The sequence below is a fragment of the Calonectris borealis genome, chromosome 1 (genome assembly GCF_964195595.1).
Source record: "Calonectris borealis chromosome 1, bCalBor7.hap1.2, whole genome shotgun sequence".
Lineage (NCBI taxonomy): Eukaryota > Metazoa > Chordata > Aves > Procellariiformes > Procellariidae > Calonectris > Calonectris borealis.
This window is the reverse complement of record NC_134312.1, coordinates 17829728-17851814: the sequence shown is the minus strand read 5'-3', so window position 1 is coordinate 17851814 and position 22087 is coordinate 17829728. Positions and strand designations below refer to the sequence as shown.

Sequence of the window (22087 nt, the reverse complement as noted above, 5' to 3'; positions counted from 1 at the left end):
TATAAACTCAGTGAACTTTTGTATAAGTATGTCTATGATCAGTTTATGGAAAATGGATTGTATTTGATTTAAAAAGAGGTTTATGTTTGGGTATCTGCTATAAGGTAACAACCTAGAGCAAGTGTTTTCATTTATGTTTTCATTTTGACTTTTACAAATGTTCTGTTCACACTCTGAATGCTTCTGTCATTTGCAGAAATGTGTAGTCAGGGTTAATTACTACTTTTTTCCAAAGGTAGATATTTTGTAGATCTCTCTGAAATACATTTTTCATTTCACAGAACTGTGTCACTGTGCCTTTTTCCTCCCCCCCCCAATCTAAATAGTGTATTACGTGAAGAAAGCCCGAAATCACCGCTGGCGGTGCAGTGATGTGACGTTTTGGTGTGTTGATGAGCACTTGTGTAATGAGTGGATACAGGCGCTGAAAGAATTACTTGAAATGCAGAGTAAGTTTGACTAAACTAGTAGCATTTGCAGCATCATTTTACAAGCTTATTTTTACAAGTACGTCAATTAATATTATTTTGATACATCTGCTTTTTTAAACTCTTAAGAGCAACTTTTGCTCAAAAGTTGATGGAGCTGAGAGTTGAAGTGTCTCCTTATCACTACTTCTGTATCTTGCATATTTGCTAAGTTGTACTGAGCGTTTTACTCTAATCAGTCAGGACTATAGGTGTCATCATTTTGCCCAGATGTAAATTATTTTCGCAAAACAGGGACACATTAGAAGCGTAGCAGGGGCTTTAAATGACTGTAGCTTTGGAGAAGGTAAAGGGCAGATGTAAGCTGAGAGATGTGAGGTACTCTAGAGGTCCGAGGACAAGGACTGTAGCAATTGTAAGATTTATGGGTGGCTTTTTGTGTGTCTGTCTCACCTTTCCAGTCTCATCAACAATGTACCTTATGTAGTAAGAGTTCCCATTAATAATTTCTGGGACTCTTGGACATCTACTTCTTGGAAGGCTAAAAGTAGTTTTGCAGGAATTATTCTTGAAAGAGATACCTTGGCAGGTGCCAGGGAGCGGCAGGAGCAGAGCAACTCCATGACAGAAGGGAGGTCAAGGATGACCGTAGCACAGGCAGTGCCCTCACTGGCCACGATGCAGTCCCACTGTATCTGAGCAAGTGGGCAGAGCAGGGATGGGGGTAGCAGCAGGTCCCATTTACAGCCCAGATGAGATAAAGTAATCAGGTCCATCCAGGGAGGCCAGACAGAAGCAGCAGGAGATGGAGCTGGAGGCAGGACTGGAGATAAGCTACCTGCAGATAAGCTACCTGGTAAGTCTGAGGTCCATCTGAGACACAGAGCCAGAGAAGGGAGTGGGTACAAGTTACACCTATGATGTGACTCAACCAAATACTTAAGGCTCACAGAATAAAAATGGATATTTAACAAAAAATGTTCTTCTGAACAGGCATTGGAAGCATGCATCTTACTAATGTTTTTGTTATGTATATGTTGCATGAGGTATCTGGCTTCCAATAAAATATTTCAAAAAATGGGGTTTGTGCACCCATTCAGTACACCTGTGAGAGAGGTGGCCTGGGCAGTCATCTCCGTTTGAGTGCAGGTGTTCATCCTATTGGTTACAAACTATTTCAGAAAAGGTAACAAGTCCTCAGAGAGGGTGAATGGTGCTTTGGATGTGTGGCAGCTTTAAACCATTCAAACAGTTTAGCATGGGTGGATTTATTATGCAAGTGTGCTGAACTGTTTTTTCTTCCCTTTTAAAGTAATAATTTAGAATGCTGTCTGAGGAAGTGTGAATGTTATAACAGGTCTTTGTTCTATACAAAAAAGGAAGGCTCTCAAGGTGCAGCAAACATGACTGTTTTGTGTATCTGTTAATACAGAGGTGTAATAATTGTTTTCATTGCCACCACCAATGTAAATCCTTGTAACTATTTGAACAAACCTGAGATAATCATATCAAAGGTGTTTTCTGGGGGGGAAGGGGTTACGCTATAGGGCAAGCACTTGCTGTGCTTGCATGTAGTTTTGTGAGGTATTCTTATTGTGTCTTTATCACAGAAAGGAAATGCGTAACTATGTTACCAAAGCAAGAATGTTGTTTAAGTAAATTAATGTAAAAGTATTTCTGTGTATGCTTCACTCGTAAGTGCCTTTCCTATTGCTGCCCTTGATTTGTCTTTTATGCCTGTGATACTCATGTCATTTGGTGGGAAGGTACTGCAACAATAATATGCGTAAGAATGTGAGACCTGGAGTCAGATGAAATGATTCTGAATTTCACCTGCTGTCTTATTACCAATTTGTTCAATACTGTCAGTATCCTCAGTATAATAAAGAGGATAGATGAAGCAGGTTTTTATAGCTCTTTGATAAAGAGTTATGAAGAGTTAATAGAGAGTTAGAAAAGGCTTGTATGCTCTGTTCACTTTGATGTTTACAGGTTTGTTTTTGTATAGCTTGTTGAATTTTTGTTTTGTGTACAAAAGCAGTATACTATAATATTTTTCCTTACTGCAGAGTCTAGACCAAAGCAGTTGCTTGTGTATATTAATCCGTATGGAGGAAAACGACAAGGGAAGAGGATTTATGAACAGAAAGTTGCTCCACTCTTCAGTCTGGCTTCTATCTCCACTGATGTTGTTAGTGAGTAACGAATATTTTAATTTCTTAATAAACACAATACGAACTCTTTAAAACATCTCTGAGTAGCTTAAGTTCTTTCTGTTACTTACCTTTCCTTACTAAGGAAATGAAACTTCCTAAGTGGTAGAGAGGGAGTGCTTTCTAATTAAAGCATAGGTAACCAGATAAATGGCAACCTTATATCAATTTTCTGCTTACTAAACTAAAACTTCTGGTAATTCTGAGCTATTTGAGCTCTTCATTTATAAGGTACTGCCTTTCTTCTCTTTTTCAGTTTTACTGTTAAACCCAATTGTTCATTTGCACAATTTTTTAATGAAATATTTTTCCATATATACTGCAATGCACGTCTCTTTCAGTTCTTTCCTTGGCATAAAATCTTTTGAAACACATTTTGTGGGCAGGCTGTTTTATGGTCACATTGGTAATAGAATCATGGTTATTAATGAATTAATAATAACTTTTTATAGTTGTATATTGTATACCATCTTATAATAGTATTTTTATAACAGTAATTTTTAATGTGTTTATTTCTTCGTAGTAACTGAACATGCTAACCATGCTAAGGACAATTTACTTGAAGTTAATATTAATAAATATGATGGGTAAGTAACTTCACTTGTCTTTTTTTTTTTTTCTTTCCTAGCTGATATATTCTGTAATCTGTCTTTTCTTGTCTCTAATTTAAAATAGTAGCCTTCATTGCTGATATGTTTATTGCAACAGCTGAAAGTTCTGGGGCATATTCCTTTCCATAGGAGATCCACATTTAGGAGCATCAGAGGAAAAATAAACTGTTTCAGTAAACCTGTTCAGCACACAATATATTCAAGTGTAGTATAACAATGTTTGCATGAGATTTGTGTTCGGAACATGAATGTAAGATTAATTCTGCTCATCCAGAAGCTGAGCATTCTTTGATAGCTTGAAAGCTACCCTGAAATGTTTTGTGGTATAGATTATCTTGACATATACATGAGTCCAGAACACTGCATCAGTAACATTCAGCCGGTGTGTAAAAACCATGAACTGTTTAGAAACGTTTCAGATAGTTCCTCTTGCTATGTAGGACTGTTCAAATAATGGCTACATCATTTGGCTTTATTTGTGTTTGCTCTGTTGTGGAATTACTGTTTTAAAAGAAGACCTAACTGAATGGTGGAAATTGTATTCCATTATTAAATCTGCTGTAGAAGCAGAGTATTTTAATAAATAAGCTAGTCATTCCAGTTTCCGGTTCATGACATGAAACAAGTTATGTGACTGGAAAATCATGAAGTTGTATGCAGAACCTATGCAGGTAAACGCTCATAACTACAGTATTTTACAATAGTATCTTGTGCTTGTTGACAGGTACATTTCAACTGGTAAGTTGCAAAAATAAAACACTTCCTATTTTTTCAGAGTACTTTTGCTAGGGGAGCAGATCTATATGCATTGTATAAATCAAGGGAGGGCATGATGTTGACAAATTGTGGTAGTAAGAAACTACATTCATAGGTTGAGTTCCTAGACTTCACCTGCTTTAAAATGAGTTGACTTTAAATAAGCAGTTTTGACTATACTGGGATTCTTCTTAATTTTGCAGAAGTGCAAGGAAGGGAAACTGGGATCCTAGAAAAACCTAGTTAGTTAAGATTTTTCCTTTTCATTTGATTTAAGTGATTTGAAATAGATAATACTGACAGTTGGTGAAATTCCAATACAGAGCAGAAAAGGGAAGCAAGTGAGCCCATGTCCACTCCTAGCAAATAGTTTTTTACAACAAGTCGCAGTGACCGATTGTAGCTGTACCTCAAGTGTGTTTTGGCAGATTCAAACAGTCTTATTGTACATTTTTTTTGTTCTTCTTTGGTGGGGTTTTTTGGTTTTCTCTGTCTAACATGACTGAGCTAAACAATTGGCCAGAGAACTGCATCTTTTTAGAATCTCATGGTTCTATTATTCCCAGGCTGGGCCTTAATGGCGGGTGGGTTGGGAACTGCAACCTGTCTTTCAAAGTTTGATTTTTATCCATCATGTACAAGTCTGTTTCTGTGGTGAACAGTGATGTTAGGAAGGAGTTACTGTATTAATACCAATTTTTAGATAACAGATCACATGGTTTCATGGAAGATTTAAAAAATGTTTGAACCGCACAAATGCGTGTGTTTCTTCAAGTTTGACTCTTCTCACATACAGGAAAATCTTCTTTGGATTCCTACATCTAATTGTTCACCTGTCCTCTTAGATTGGTTCTGACAAGTGGCTTTCCCTTCATTCAGTGATGAGTTTCTTCATTTAATCTCCAGATTCCCTATTTGGCAAAGCCATGCCTGTAACTTTGGAACTAGATACAGGATTCTTAATGATAACAACTTCACTGCTTTCCAAGTGTATTTACTTGAGACAGCTTATTTAAACTTCTTGTGTGTGTTTCCTGTTTCTTCTTCCTGTTTCCCCTTATAAGAATTTCTTACGGTGAGTGTACTAATCTAATAGCTCAGTGATAGGACAGCTTCTCTTTGAAGACAGTTACTTAAAATATTCATTCAGTTATATAGCAGGTTTTTGTACATCACTGTGCAGAACAACTAGAGCATGCTGTAGTATTGTGCAGGTAATGACCATGTTTAGAATAAGTCTGACATGTATGAATCACTGTGCTTCCTTATCCATATGCCTGTTGCACAAGCCTTTGTAAAACTGTTTCAGGTTGGGTTTTTTTCCTATTTCTTGAATTAGTTCACAGAATGGTTGAGATTAGAAGGGACCATAGTTCTTTTAAAACTCATTTGTCTTGTGGACTTCCTTCTCCTGAAGTCCTTTAGCATATGTAGTTTACTGTTACCATCTGTCTAAAAAGTCAAATGCTAGTCCATTAGAAAAATAAACCCAAAATGTAAGAATCGCTCTAAAATGCTCTCTCTTACAGTAATTCTTCACTAGGGGCCTTCACACGTGTGACTCGCCCATTGGTCATCTGATGTTTGCAATGAATTTGGTCATGCTGATATTGTGTATGTGAACTTCTTTATCTGTCAGTATTTATCCTTGATAGGTATAGATACTCATATCATTGTCATCTTTGAGCCTGGATATAGTGTTTGTTATAAATAGAACACTACTGACACAACATTAACCTTGAACTGACGTGGAAATTTTTGTCCACGTAACCTCTTTCTTAGAGTCTGCAGAGAAAGATGGGACAGGCTAAAGTTGAGGAATAATATAGTTAAGCTATGAGAAGAGAAATTAATTATAAAAATGAAAAAGAAACATCCTTTTCTCCCTTCTCTCTCAGTCTCTTAGGTCTTGACTTAGATTTGGACAGTGTATATTTTTAAGACTGTCCTCTCCATTCATGAAAAAATGACTGGGTTTTTTCAAGCTTTCCTTCTGCTGAAAATACAATAATAAGTAAATTTAAATCATCAATACTTTAAATAAACTAACTTGTCCTATGAAATAAATGCTTATTCTGCAAGATCTGTTGCTGACTATGCAGAAGACTAAGTATTAGTTTATTCCTTGGAAATGATTGGTATAGATAACAGTAAACATTCCTAAACATTTAGGATGTTTAGGAATGCTGGGGACTACATGCATAACTTTGGATTTGTCATGTGTTCCTTTAAAGCGTATTTGAATTAGTTTTTCGGTTAAAGAATGTTTATGCTTTTAGAGTTCAGGGTGTGCATTTGATTATTGTGCATGAAATGTATACTGCTGTAGAATAGTCTTTTACTTCCTAGTATTTGCTTGGCTGTGGACTCTCTGCTGAGCTTTAGCATATTGAGGATCTGTGTAGTTGCTGCACCAGCTCTGAATGAATTAAGTTTGCAAAACAAAGTTTTGCATCTGTGGTAACACTTAGAACTCTGTGTTTCATTATGAATGGTTATGTAGATATACATGACTTCTGTTCGATTGGCTCTCAGCATGTTCAGAAGAGCATGCAAGCATGCACTTTTCTGTTTTTTGACTCTCATATAATGTATATCCCTATTAAATTAATAGTGTAAAATATACTTCTGCCTGAAGCCACAAATATTCATTTACTTTCCCTTTTTAGTAAAAGTACCCTATTTCCATTTTTTTTACTTAGAAAGCTGTATGTACAGTCCTGTTGAATGTTTTCCTTGTATAGTGAATTTCTACTGATATTTGTCTGTCTGCACTCAGCAATAATGAGGTTTTTTTTTTTAGGTTGCGTTCCAACATTTTTTTCTAACATTACAGACATGTCTAGGTGCATTTGCAGTTGTGTAGCTTGAATTTTTTTTTTCTGCTTTTTGTTAATTGCCAAGTTGACTGTGGGCTACTATATTCTGCAAAAATGGAGGAGGAGAATAGAACAACTGTTTTTGATGTGCCCAGTGCATGCCCTAAGTAGAACACTTGCCGTGTTGTTTATTGACTGTTAGTGTGCATTCTAATTTGTGTCTCCTGGCAGTGTTGTTTGTGTTGGTGGGGACGGCATGTTCAGTGAAGTGATGCATGGTCTCATTGGAAGAATGCAGAAGGACTCTGGCATAGACCAAAATAATCCCAAAGCACCATTAGTCCAGTGCAATATAAGGATTGGCATAATTCCTGCTGGTAAGAAAGGGTTGACTTTCAGTTTACTTTATTCATTTATTCCTGAAGTTTCTTCTTATTCATAACTTCCTGAATTTAGGCCTAAGTATAAGATATGAGCAATGACATTCCATAAAGACATCTAGCTAAAGCTGTTTGTATCCCAGTATAATTATTGATCACATGCAATTTTATTTGGGAAGGGTACTTTGTAAAGGAAATCAAATCTTAATGTGCAACTTCAGAATTTAATTACTTTTAGTTTTTTGTAGCGTATTGTGTGTTAATACAAGATAAGATGTTGAAGTAATACCTTTGCCCATCTGAACACATTAAGGAGTGAAATTTACTGAACAGAGACTTAGGTGATAAATATTTTTCCAGTTCCAAGTGCTGCACAAATTTAGTTAGAATTCTAATGAGAACCTCCCACTGGTCTGGCAAACTTCAAACAAATGCTAAAATTTCTTCTTTTCTTTTCCGTTTGTCTTTTTTTTCCCCCCTCCAGTTGTCATCACAGAGAGCGTAAGTCAACTACAGCTGAGGAACAGTCCTCAGGTTCCAGACCAAGTTGCAGTTTCTGCCCCTTTTTAGAGGTGCTATGCCTTCACAGTTCTCAATGTCAGCTGCTTTTTCAGGCAATCCTGACTACTGTCGTTGACAGGCATTTGAGAGAACTCATTCTTGGAATTCAGGTCTTTGGTGATAAACTTAGTTTTTTATTGACCATAGGTACTCTTTGGATCAATCTTGCTGTTAAATCTGGTGTCCCAGGTGTTACCTTACCCTGCCCAGTTGGTCCCCAAGATGCCTTCAAAAGTGGACTTACAAGATGACTCTGTTTTCCAGGACTGGATTCAGTGTTGCAAGTCTTTAATAGCATCTGCAATTTTGAGGGCTCTGTGGAAAGACAAATGGATAGTTCAGTGTCTTTTCTATGCTATTCTCTTTTTCTTGTCAGATGCTTGAGATTTGAATTAAAGAACTGGGATATGAAATAAACATTATGAGCCTCTGACTAGAACTAAAACACGAACTTTATGAGAAAATTTAGCACAGGTTATAAAAAAAAAAAAATACACCAAGTGAAATAGTATATTTGTCCCCTCAGGCTTTAGGTGACTAATTTTATACTCGTTATATCTTTGTGAAGAATGTATCCAAACTCAAATGGTCTGAATTGTTGCTTGGAAGAAGCTTGACCCTTTCTGCTTGCAGTACAATAAGGGTTAGATATCTAAAATTTGCAATGCAAATATCCCCTTATCGTTTTTCATTCTCCTTGTTAGCTAGCACATTAAGGGTTCTGTATAACAGAATTACTGTATTGAAGTATATTCTGATTTTATTTGTTTAAGCTTTGTATTAAAATCAGTTTGTATAATGAACTTAATAAGAATAGAATTTGAAGTGCTCTACCCTTCCTTTCCCTTATTTGGGCAAATTTCTTGGACTAAAGGTTTTTGCTTACATGGTTGGTTTCAGAAGATTTCATCTACTGGTGATGTCAGTGACCATAAGAAGATAAAATTTAAAAAACAGAACCTCAGTATTAAGAACCGTTTCTTTATCCTTAGGAAATTAACTATAAGCATGTTAAAATTTAAAGATTAACCTTGCTTTTTCAACAATTTCTTAATGCATTTTTTCCAATTGCAACCAAAAAGTATGATCTTCACTGATATTTAAATATTGCTGACATGTATCAAGTCACTTTCTTACATACTTTAGTGTTCTGTTTGTTGTGTTTTGTTCATTGTAGCTATTTGGTATTTAAATGTATACTGCACGCTCTATTCCTTGAACTAACATGAGATACAGCCTTGTAATCAGTGCAATGATTCCAATATTTTCTCCAAGTCATTATTCAGATCCCTCAAAAATTATTTATAATGGTGTATAAGGAAGCTGGCCTTGAAGTTCTATTAATTAAGTTTTTGGAAGTACAGAGGATAATTCATATCTTGATCTGTTTGTATATTGTACAATATTTAATATGATCCATTACTGAAAATATGGGGAAGTGCTTATTTACTGAAGAAGGGAGTCAAAGCACTGAACAAATCTTACCCCTTCCTTGGCACATCTAGCCATCGCAGGGACCTTAAATTGTGTATGAAATAGCCAAACCCATGCATTGCAGGGTGGTCAGGAAGGCAGGAAGTTGTTGGGTTTTTTTCCCAGCTCTTGGTGAAGCTGTTCTCTGTTCGTCTTTGCTTGATGTAACGGAGCTCTGACCATTTTATTGACCCCAGCAGATCCCCTGGTTCCCAGACTAGTGCAAGAAGTCTGTTCCAAAATAAGTGAGAACCTCAAAAAGACGTTAAAACTAAACTGACAGGCCTAAAATATAGAATGCCAAAAGGAATAATGAAATATAAATTGTGCATCTAGAAAAACTTCATCCATGATGTTCTTTTTAGTTCTTTATAACCAACCTTTTTCTTCAAATCCTAAGAACTCATTAATAGATATTGAAAACAAACACTACCCATGGTTTAGAGATTAAGTTCTAAAACTCTGTTTGTCTTCTGATACGTGGAGACAGTTTACTCAGTGAGGACAGGAGCCTGGGGTAAGATGACACTGAATCGGTGTTTTTGCCTTTTTTATCATTTAACTCCTAACGTCAAGCTGTGTTAACAGAAACATGGCAGGTTGTGGTTTGAGGTTGTGATTAAACAGTGACTGTATTCAAACTAACACTCAATTCAGCAGACTTAATCTTTGCTCAGACATTGTCAATATAATTGTACAAAGGTTTGAAATTACAAATGAAAGAGATTTAATGCTAAAACACTCTCATCTATGTGACTGTTTTTGAGTAATTAGCTTTATTTCATAGGTAGAATCCCATTGTGCAGGCTCTTTTTTTTAATGTTGGATGCTGCTTGCAAATCATTATTCTGACTTTCTGGAGCAAGCCCCTGCTTGGGCCCTCTTTTTTTTTTTAAACAGATGTCTGTTTCCAGACAGTCTCTTTCCTTAGTGTGTCTTCTGGTTTAAAAAATATCATTTATTCTTATGCTTTATGGTATATTTTTATGAAATAACTTGTGTTTTTATTGACATGAATAAATGGCAGTTTTAACTTCTGAATTTCTCTTAGTTGCAGCCATTCTTCATATCTGCCAGTGTAAATTGACTGATTGCTGTTGTGAACAGATTTGCTGTTAAGAGTACTTAGAGGTTGTAGCAACCTGACAAAGTTTTGCACTCAGCGCACCTACGGAAACTTCTGTTTAGTTATTACTTCCTCCTAGTGCCATCTAGCCTTGAAAGCACATTCAGCCATTGTCTCTCACTGCATTCAGAATGGTAGTATACATCCATAGGACTTAAAAACAGAGAATCATTTCTCTTATGACATGTGGCACTGAGGTTTCATCCACGTGTTTTAGTATTAAAATTATACCCTCCACTGTAAGCCAAAGTAATTAGTTCTTCTTACTAAACCTGGCATAGAACAGGAGGACAAAGCTGTCAACTACTGTCGGAGGACTCTTTAGTAAAAGGGGACATATTAGATTAAATACTCTTGTGATCTCAGCAGGTAGGGAAAAAAAAATCTTACTTCACTCTGTGCTGTGGCATAATATTAGTGCATTCATTCTTCCAAAAACCAAGTCTGCCAGCCTACCCTGGGGATAGGAGAAAAATCTTCCAAGCACTAGGGAAGATTGAGTAAAGTGTAGATTCTAATTGTTAATTGCTATAAGTGATTTAGGCTTCTAGTGTATCCAGATCCCTCTCACTTTCATTGTGGTCAGGGTATGAACTCTGTAATGTCTAGGATTGAAGCATGCAGTGTGATTATAATCAGCATGTTGATGTGTAGCTGTAGAAGTTAAGAATGCTAAAGACAGCACAGGCCTCTTATGTGAGGGTAGTATAGAATAATGGTGGAGGATTCATTCACAAACTTAAAAACCAGATGCAAGTAAAATCATGAAGTGTGGCTGGACTCTTATACTACTGTCATTGCGGATGTTAAATTTCTCTTTGAAAATGTGTTAAAGCATAGCATAAAAAGCTATCTAACTGTTTTTTTAAATTACTCCAAGTGATGTGTCCACAGCCTTCTCTGTTACAACGTGTGTAATATTTAATGACCTTTGCAGTTTAGTTAGCATCTCATTTCAAGGTTCAATATGTCCAGTTTGAAATCTGAAGTGCAATGTTTTGTGTTCCTCCTTCACCTTTCTAAATCCGTTATACTTCTGGAAATGATAGTCTTGGAGCTAAATACTGCATTTAATATGGTGGGGCTGCCATGAAGACAACTGAGTCAAGATTATTTTTCCCTGTGATGTTAACTTCATCTCTTAAATTTGCCTTTATTATATTAATCTATTTTTGTTGTACTGTGGTACTGAACTTCCGCTGAAGTGATTACCAAAAAAACCCAGACCAAAGTCCTTCTGAACTGTTCCTTTTTAAGCCAGTGTGTCATTCTGCAGATGTTAAACTTGATTTCTTGGTTTCTGGATGCAGAGAGGAAGGTGACCATGAAATGGTGGAGTTCAAGATCCTTAGGGCACCGAGGAGGGCACACAGCAAGCTCACTGCCCTGGACTTCAGGAGAGCAGACTTTGTCTTGGTAGAGTGCCATGGGACAAAGCCCTGGAGAGAAGAGGGGCCCAAGAAAGCTGGTGAATATTCAAGGATCACCTCCTCCAAGCTCAGGAGCGATGCATCCCAACAAAGAGGAGTCAGGCAAAACCGATAGGAGGCCTGCATGGATGAACAAGGAGCTCCTGAACAAACCAAACACAAAAAGGAAGCCTACAGAGGGTGGAAGCAAGGACGGGTAGCCTGGGAGCAATACAGAGAAATTGTCCGAGCAGCCAGGGATCAGGTTAGGAAAGCTAAAGCCCTGATAGAATTAAATCTAGCCAGGGACGTCAAGGGCAACAAGAAAAGCTTCTACAGGTACATTGGGGATAAAAGGAAGATTAGGGAAAGTGTGGGCCCTCTCCGGAACGAAACAGGAGACCTGGTTACCCAGGATACGGAGAAGGTGGAGGTACTCAATGACTTTTTTGCCTCGGTCTTCACCAGCAAGTGCTCAAACCTCACCACCCACGCCGCAGAAGGCAAAGGCAGGGACTGGGAAAATGAAGAGCCGCCCACTGTAGAAGATGATCAGGTTCAAGACCATTTAAGGAACCTGAAGGTGCACAAGTCCATGGATGACATCCACCCGCAGGTCCTGAAGGAACTTGCGGATGAAGTTGCTAAGCCACTATCCATCATTTCCGAGAAGTCATGGCAGTCCGGTGAAGTTCCCGCTGACTGGAAAAGGGGAAACATAACCCCCATTTTTAAAAAGGGAAAAAAGGAAGACCCGGGGAACTATAGGCCAGTCAGTCTCCCCTCTGTGCCTGGCAAGATCATGGAACAGATCCTCCTGGAAGCTATGGTAAGGCACATGGAGGACAGGGAGGTGATTTGAGACAGCCAGCATGGCTTCACCAAGGGCAAGTCCTGCCTAACCAACCTAGTGGCCTTCTATGATGGCGTGACTACATCAGTGGACATGGGAAGAGCTACAGACGTCATCTATCTGGACCTCTGTAAGGCCTTTGACATTGTCCCCCACAACATCCTTCTCTCTAAACTGGAGAGATATGGATTGGATGGGTGGACTGTCTGGTGGGTGAGGAATTGGTTGGATGGACGCATCCAGAAGGTAGTGGTCAATGGCTCACTGTCCAGATGGAGGTTGGTGATGAGTGGTGTCCCGCAGGGGTCCGTACTAGGACCAGTGCTGTTTAATATCTTCATCAATGACATAGACAGTGGGATCGAGTGCATGCTCAGCAGGTTTGCAATGACACCAAGCTGAGTGGTGCAGTTGACACGCCTGAGGGACGGGATGCCATCCAGAGGGACCTGGACAAGCTCAAGAAGTGGGTCCGTGTGAACCTCATGAGGTTCAACCAGGCCAAGTGCAAGGTCCTGCACCTGGCTCGGGGCAACCCCTGACATCAATACAGGCTGGGGGATGAAGGGATTGAGAGCAGCCCTGCCGAGAAGGACTTGGGGGATGCTGGTGGATGAAAAGCTGGACATGAGCCAGCAATGTCCGCTCGCAGCCCAGAAGGCCAACCGTATCCTGGGCTGCATCAAAAGAAGTGTGGCCAGCAGGTCGAGGGAGGTGGTTCTGCCCCTCTACTCTGCTCTGGTGAGACCCCACCTGGAGTGCTGCATCCAGCTCTGGGTTCCTCAGCACAAGAAAGACATGGACCTGTTGGAGCGGGTCCAGAGGAGGGCCACAAAAATGATCAGGGGGTGGAACGCCTCTCCTATGAAGAAAGGCTGAGAAAGTTGGGGTTGTTCAGGAGAAGAGAAGGCTTCAGGGAGACCTTATTGCAGCCTTTCAGTACTGAAAGAGGGCTTATAAGAAAGATGGGGACAAACTTTTTAGCAGGGCCTGTTGCGATAGGACAAGGGGTAATGGTTTTAAACTAAAGGAGGGTAGATTTAGACTAGATACAAGGAAGAAATTTTTTGCGATGAGTGTGGTGAATCCCTGGAACAGGTTGCCCAGAGGGGCTGTAGATGCCCCATGCCTGGAAACATTCAAGGTCAGGTTGGATGGGGCTCTGAGCAACCTCATCTAATTGAAGATGTCCCTGCTTATTGCAGGGGGGTTGGACAAGATGGTCCCTTCCAACCCAAACTATTCTATGATTCTGTTCTATGATTCTAAAACTTTGAGTAGGAACATGATTGTATGCCCAGGCCATTCATCTCTCCCTGTAACAGTAGGTTCTCCCATTACTTTTGAATGTGTTAGATCCTTGTCATTTGAAAATCACTTCCCAGAAAAGTCACCATCTAGATTTTTCAAAATACTGAATGCTGCTTGACCAAGAGTGTGCAGTTACGCTGTCATTAGCCTGACTCACCTGATATTTCATTTATGAGGTGACTGCGTGGATTGTGACTTCACAAAAATACTGCAAACATACAGGACCCCCACTGAAGTTGTTATTCTACCTGTTTGCAGTACAAAATCCTGTTGCCATATTAATTTCTCTCTGAGGATTCTGTGTGTGCTGTGGGAGCACCTGCCCCTCTCAAGGTTATCTCATGTGGAGTAATGCTCATGAGCCCTAGAAGTATTTCTATTTCTTTATTAAATTCACTCTCTTCTATAGATAGACAACAGTCTATCTAGCTGACTGTTGCTTCTGTCATCTGCTTAGTTTAGTACTTCCAGTTCTTTGGAATTTGTTTAGTTTTGAATGAATACTTACAGCCCACAGCATGCATGTGTTTTCGTTTAAGAAAACTTAATTATAAGTTAGTAGTCTAATCATTTTTCAGATGATTAATTCTAGCACTTTGATTTTTTTTTTTTTCTTTTGGTCCACAGAATCAATGGCATGAAGTCTTCTGTACAACCAGTAAATCATCTGGTTTTGCTTATCACTTTGGTGGTTCTATGATCAATTTAAAGCTTGTGAGATGGTGTCTGAGCACCTTTCTGCATGACTTGTCTACTCACAAATATCCAGCAATATTTGCATGCAAAGGCGAAATCTGGTGATTTAGCTGTACTGTATTCTAGGTAGTGTAGTCCATCACTTTGGTTTCTTTAATCTTGCTTTAGCAAAAATGTTTTATGGGGAGTAGATACTCTTTAATATTTTAAATACATATCTTGATCATTTCTCCTTGTGATTAATTAAAAGGAAGGATTTCCTTGATAATTTTTATATCATTAAATTTATTTTTAAAATTACAGTGTTTAAATTTGGGGAGGGAAAGAACATAGTTGTTACATAGGCAAGTTCTTCTATGTGGCTGTATGATACCTCCTAATAACAAACAGACTTTGGAGAAAATGGGTAATGAAACAGGGCTCTAGTGTACATAATGGATGGTAAAGATTCAAAGTAATTATACCTATTTTAACAAGGACTAGTTGATGTGCTCTCTACACACTTCATATTTTCAGTAGGTTCTTAATATCAAAATATCTGGGATGAAAGCTTTCTTTAGCTGGGAGATTTCAGACATTTAGTTTGGGATTCGGCTATCTACATATGGTGGTATGGTGCCACCATCGTTGAAATGTACCAGCCCTATGTAAGACAACTGTTGTGCTAGAGTAGCAGTTGGGAGCCAAGCAGAGTAATCTGCATCGCTTGAACACTGGTAGTTGGTGTCATTTTAGGTAACGGAGTTACTCTCCTTCGGGTGAGTTTCAGTTTGAAATTGATACTCAAATTTTCATGCTTAAATTTAGGTGTCTGCAGGTGAGATGGGCATCTAAACTTATGTTATAGCCAAGGGGCATCTGGTCAGTACGGTCAGTAGAGCTTATAGATCTTGTGTTGCATCTGCCTGTCTTGTGCAGATGTCTTGTTTCCTAAGGCCCTTCAAATGGGGCATGTGTGTGAGTACCTTGATTCAAGCTCAAGCTGCTGTCAGCATTCCTGGCAAGGTCTCCTTGGCCATGAATGGAAGCTTTGACATAGTCTGTGGTGTTACGTGTACACATGTAGCTACTTCTAAGTGTCTTAACCTGAAACTTTATCATTCCCTTACATGCTGATTTTCTTCTCTTCTAGCACACCAATGCAAAGATTAGTTTCCACACTGAAGATCTTTCTTTTTTAATGAATTAGGGCTCAGTTAACAAACAGTCTTCACATTTGTATGTAGTTCTGTGCAACCCATAAAAACCTCTTTTATTTTCCTTCACTAGTTTAGGCTGTTGCCCTTAAAAATCCCCAGAGAAAAGGTGGCAGAGTACGTATGTAATTTTTCTGTTGGTTTAACCAGAACAAACAACATCCACCACCTAACATTAGTCAAGAGTCATGCTCTGTGAAGGCTTCTTGCCCAAATTGAGTGCTCTGGCAATCCTAAACTATTAATCAAGGGATATTAGTCAAGCTATATTTACATTCTAATCCTGCTTTCCGTATCAGATTTATACTGATGAAATAAGCCCAATTTTGTTGGGGTTTGCATGTGCATCAGAGTGCTGTTTCAGCAGTAGTAGATTCCAAATCTATTCAAGACCCACCTAATGGTCTAGAATTCATGTTTGGTTATAAAGTATTCAAAGATATTCAAATCCTTATTCATCACGAACATTTTTGTGACCTTTAAACTAGTACCGTTAGGTTCATGCTTGGTGTGGTGTTATGAGCACTTATATTCTCTTGGAATGTCCATAAAGAATGATATCAGTTTTGTTGCTCCATACTGCCGGCTCCGAGAGAGGAAAAAAGCGATGATATTTTACTGTTTGTAGTTGGTACTCCACTGGCATGTCTGAGAAAGAGATGATTTGACAGTTGGTAAACACTGTTGGTGTCTTCCCCAGTCTCCCATTTTAGAATCGCAGAATTTCAGACTTCAGATCTAATTTTAGCCCTTCCTTGCTAGTTAATGAATAGAAATGAAAATAAGTTCTATAAAATTGCCCAATAGATAGATCAGCTTTTAATTGATTACAGAAGAGTATAGGGAGATAAGCCTCTGGTGTTAAAATGTAGCTTGCATGAATTCCCCTCTTTTTCCACATGTAGTGTAAGACTACTTGGAAGCTCTGTTTACATCAAGATGAATGTGACAGAGGTAATTTTAGCAGCATCATGCAAACAGATCGTGAAGAAATGAGAAAGGTTGGATGAAATGCTAGGCTTGTACATTCAGCAGTAAAAGTTCAGGTCTGATCTTTTAGTGGCGATTTTTAGTGGCTGTTTGTTTGTTTGTTTTTCTTTTCAAAAGTAATGAGAGTTTTCTTTTCTGCCTAACTGAAATTTGTGAGTGTAAGAGGCAAAATGAAACTTAAAAGATTGGCAGTAAATCATAGCTTTAGTATCTGAACTCTACTTAATATTTTCTGGTATAAAACTCCAAATGTGGCATGATGACATCATCTGTGTACCTCATCTGTTACGATAGTGAGAGAAATTGGAGTCCCGTTTTCTGTGCAAGAGCATGTAACTGTAATGGTACACTTGTACTGTCTTGAACCTCAACCTTGTAGAGAGAGATCTCTTTAGTCACACTGTTTCTTTTGTTCTGCAGTTCTGTTATATTTATATTTTCTTCAGTTGGCTCCTGGAGCTGCTTTTGTTCGCTGTGGCAGGCTTCTCCATAGCGATTACTTGAGAGTTTTGTTTTTTTTTTTTTTTTTCCCCAACTAGGGATCAGGGAGAATTGCCTGTCTCTAAACACACCTAAAATACTGAGTGGACATACTGAGTGAGGAGTGGCCTGAAGGTAGTTAGTAACAAAGATAGAATATAGGTAAAACCTAAAGCTTCCCCTCTTCTTGTAGGTATTTTGCTCAAAACTGTAAAGGCACATCTCTATTCATTTTGCTCCCCTGTTTATAAACTAATTCCTGAAAGCAAGTATTTACTAATTTTCAAATACTAGAACTAAGGAGGAGTTTCTGGTTTAAGATGCAGCTGGAGGAGGAGGGGATGTTGACAGTCTGGGATTTAGAACACTCTCCCAAAAAACAGGAGACCAGTCAACTTCTTTTCATGAGATCTCAGTAAGTAAAAAATCTTAAGCAAAGGAAAATCAGCATATGCCTGCCTTCCCCTCCATCCTTAATTGGTATAAAAGCTGTAATGTAATCCTGAAATTTTTCATGTGAACTAACTAATTCTAACTGCTATGTATTTATTGCTTATATAGTGAAAATCTTTGTACTTTGTATGGAGAGAAATAAATTCTACTCATTACGGGGGGGAGGCAGGGGAAGTTAAAATTTAAATCGTATTATTTGTATCCTTATATTTACTTTGTTCCATAAAGTAGAAAGGGGCAGGCCAGAGGAACATAATGCTTTTATTTGGAGGACCATGCCAATAATATTTGTTTTGAAAAGATATGAATTAATCTCTAGTTTTTTATTTTTCAGGATCAACAGATTGCATATGCTATTCAACTGTTGGCATTTCTGATCCAGTAACATCAGCTCTTCATATTATTGTAGGTGGGTGGTCACAGTTCACTGTTTTGTTATGCAAATAATTAAAATAGCCAAAAATAGTAATTCCATTTAGTTCTTTCTATATGTTTGTGAAATATAATTTGAACATAATGGCTGAGTTGAACTACAGTTTTTTTTCTGGGATTTAAGTCTCCGATTTGAAATTCAGAATTGCTTTCTCTACTGTAATTCATTGTTTTCAAGGGATCATAATGTTTTGAAATTTTATATCTGGTGCTTAAGTTCTCATGCATTCTGGCATGCTTTTGAAAATAGCAGTAAAATACACTAAGCAGTGTAAATTGTTGGACACCCTTTCTCTCAGAGAAAGCTATGACAAATATATGTACACTTGAATAGTAGTGTTTTGTACTAGTTGCCCAGTTGTCCTGTGCAATTCAATGCTTCCATGCCAACTTAGAAGTATGGCTTCTGCTTGACTGGAATTAGCTGATAATTCCCCATTTTTGGCTTCTGTAAGTCATATATTTGAGGAGAAACTAGGGAGGAAAACAACTACTCTTCAATATGTTGATATGTTGTCATCAGTAGGGATGCTGACATTGCCACTTCTCAAAGTCCTCTAGTAATGGAGTCCCTGAACTGGACGGGGGCTGAAGGAGACAACTTGCCATATTCAGTGCATTGTGATTTGTGTGATGTCCATCCTATCTTGCCACATACTGAAGAATCATAGTCACCCAATTCTTAATACTGAATTTGAAAAATTGTGCAAGATAGCCTTCAGTTATAACAAAGTTGTGTAAGCGTAAAGGGTGGAATTTCCAAGTGATGATTATTTCATTATCACTTGTTACTGAGTGCTTAACACTTGCAGTTTTAGGAGGTGACATTGCAAAGGTTTACACATGTGCTTCTCTGTTACTAACCTATTGTTAAGTCTGTTCAGCATATGTAGAGTTTAGGCCATTGGACTAGGATTAGAGAGAGAGATGGACTGAGTATATCATAGTATTTTAGCTGGATTATTAAATGTGCTTATATACACATGTATTTAGATTTTTAAGAGTATTTCTCACTTACGTAAAGGGTAATTAGTCCGTGGTGGAAGGATGAAAGACAAAGTGAAAAAGAAGAAAAAAGAAAAAACCCAAACCAAACAAAAAAACCAAACAAGCAAAGAAATAACACCACACCCTTCCCCAAATCTTCCACAACCCACCACCACTCCAAAGTTTACACTAGAGGACATCAGAGTGCTGGTGTACTCTCTGTTCCTAGGGATTTTCAGGACTTGACTGGATAAGCCCTGAGTAACCTGATCTGACCTCATAGCCAAACCTACTTTGAGTGGAAGATTTGATGAGAAACCTCCTACGGCCCCTTCCAGCTTGAATTATCTTCTGATAGTATGACATATAATTAAGTAGTACCTGGCAGATGTACAGATACTGCATTGGTCTCTTCTATAACATTCCCTCCTACTGCTACATGGTAAATGAGTGTAAATTCTTCATTATATATTTTTAACATACCGACCTTTCTTCTTACGTAGTGCTTAATGCTTTTTAAATGTTAAATGAAATTAGTATTAAAAAATTATTTTTCCCTTTCTGCATTTATAAGAAATATATGTGGATATATGACATAATATGTTACGACATAAATACAAAATATATTTTTTTATTTTTAAAAAATTATGTAACATTAAAGTTACTATCATGTTTGCAGCTGCAAACAAAATAAGCCTTAATAGAACCTTGCACTTCTAATCTTCATAGGTGACTGTCAGCCTCTGGATGTCTCTTCTGTACATCATAACAACACGTTTTTGAAGTACTCTGTATCATTGCTGGGTTACGGTTTTTATGGAGATATATTAAAAGATAGTGAAAAGAAGCGGTGGATGGGTCCGATGAGATATGACTACTCAGGTAACTTGTGTAATTATTGCATTCTTTTGTCAGCATGTAAATACATTGGAGCCGTTGATGTGCTCTCTAAACCAAGCTTCTCTGAAGCTTTTAAACGTAAGAGGCAGACTGAACCTGGTTTTAAACTCCTTGTGGTACCAAGTACATTGGATTATGTAAAGCTCCATAACTTGGGGGATAACATTAACAGTGTGTTCATTAAAGTTGTGTTGAATTTGACCATATAGCACAGTTAATAAGTTAATTGATTAATGTTAATGTTTTAAGTATTTTATGATCTGTATAAAGAATGAAAAATTTTATATTGAATTGTTATAAATGATGTTGGAAGCAACCCTAATTCAAATTTGTTTATAAGCTTTTTTATTAATAAAATTGCTAGTGCTATTCTGTGTTGTTAATAGAAATGTGTTGCTATATGTCACCTAGTGATAACTGCCTAAAAAGTAATATCTTTTCTGTGCTAATAACTTTTACTTTCTTTTCAATCAGTTATAGAGGGATAGGCACTCCTCTGTCTTGGACATCCATCCAGCTGATGGGATGAATTGTTAATTTTGTCCTTCTTCCAGCACTGCTTATAGAGAGAGCTGAGTGGTTTAGCCTAGATAGCTAATATTTGGACATATCCTATGCTACTGGAAAGTATTTTTTGCTTTCTTTGATTTGTTTTGTGTTAGGGAAAGAAGATACAAAAGCTTAAGTAGTGTAGGCTAATTTTAAGATTCAGCAGTGATGTACAGCTAAAATTTTTAGTTGGCTCTTAAAGGTGTCAAGGAAAGTAATGGCACTATTGGCAAAGGTTAAAAAGTTGGGGGGGGGGTATTTCCTTGTCCTTTACAGTCTAAAACATCATAACACAAAGAGCTATGAGCTTAAGGAGAGCAACTATTGTTTTGCAGTCCTTAGAGAAGGAAAGAGAGAAACAATCAAGGGATGTATGCAGAGGTGTTCACAATGTGGATTTATAATGACTTAATGCTTCTTAATACCTTTCTTATGTAGGCTTCAAGACTTTTCTTTCTCATCATTACTACGAAGGAACAATTTCTTTTCAACCAGCAAAACACACATTGGGATCTCCACGTGATAAAGATAGCTGCAGAACAGGGTAGGCTAACGTTTATCTCTGGATATTTGACATGAACTATTTGAAAAGGCCTGTACATAAACAGAAGTGACAGAAATGTTGTTTTTAACATCAAAACACTTGCTCTGGACGAGATAAACTTTTTAAAAAGTTTATTGACTCCTTAAAGAGAACACCTCATTTTATCAGGTCAAAAATGTAATAAAATGTTGTCAGCTGGTCCTCCCCTCCCCCAATTTTAAATGAAGCAAAGTATAACAGCACAGTACCCAGTTGCAAGATGTTGAGGGTACTATGCTGTGTTATTGCTAATAAATGAAAAGTCTAGATGCCTCGTAGCTTCTACAAATGGAAATAATTATTCAAAAATTCTCAAATGTTCACAATGTAATTGGATCTAGCAATTTTAGCAATTGTTTTAGTGCCATGACAGCAGCTGGCATGGCTTGACCTGAGGATAGGTCCTCTCAGGAATCCGCCTATTTAGCCTTTTTTTGTAGACTACTCCTATGCTGTATAAAATCTGTGTGATATTCTTCACTTGTTTCTCTCATCAGGGGGCCTGCCTTAATCTGCCAGTGTTCCTTTCTCTTTGCTTTCACTTGCTTGAAGTTATGCACTAGTATTTATTATTCTTCTTCATATATGAATGTAGCTATCAGAAATATAGTAGTTGTCACAGCAGTAAACAGCAGAGCAGGATACAGAGGAGCCAGAAACTTTGGCCAGAAACTGCATGGAACTTGCTGAGACTGTGCTGTAGTAACAGTGCTGTGACATGCTACAGATCAGTCTCCAGTACTTGCTGGAACAACTATCCTGATCCATCGGGTGCCTTGATGCTGGGGAAGCTCCAGAGAGAGAAAGCTGTCATCTGGGTCTCAGTCAGGCAGTAAACAGTGCCTGATGCCTCAGAGGGGATTTTATACATCCTGATAATT

At 38.0% G+C, this 22087-nt stretch overlaps 1 protein-coding gene across 7 annotated transcripts in view; it reads left to right on the top strand.

Moving 5' to 3' along the window:
- CERK (ceramide kinase) overlaps positions 1-22087 on the top strand; it is a 46631-nt gene that overhangs the window by 10623 nt on the left and 13921 nt on the right. For 6 of the 7 annotated variants that reach the window (XM_075146016.1, XM_075146063.1, XM_075146042.1 and 3 more), the window contains 7 exons: positions 327-449; positions 2498-2623; positions 3165-3228; positions 7059-7204; positions 18090-18164; positions 19904-20056; positions 21062-21167. In XM_075146016.1, coding sequence (XP_075002117.1) covers positions 327-449; positions 2498-2623; positions 3165-3228; positions 7059-7204; positions 18090-18164; positions 19904-20056; positions 21062-21167 — 793 coding nt within the window. The remainder of the gene's footprint in view (positions 1-326; positions 450-2497; positions 2624-3164; positions 3229-7058; positions 7205-18089; positions 18165-19903; positions 20057-21061; positions 21168-22087) is intronic. The other variant, XM_075146072.1, reaches the window with a different exon arrangement.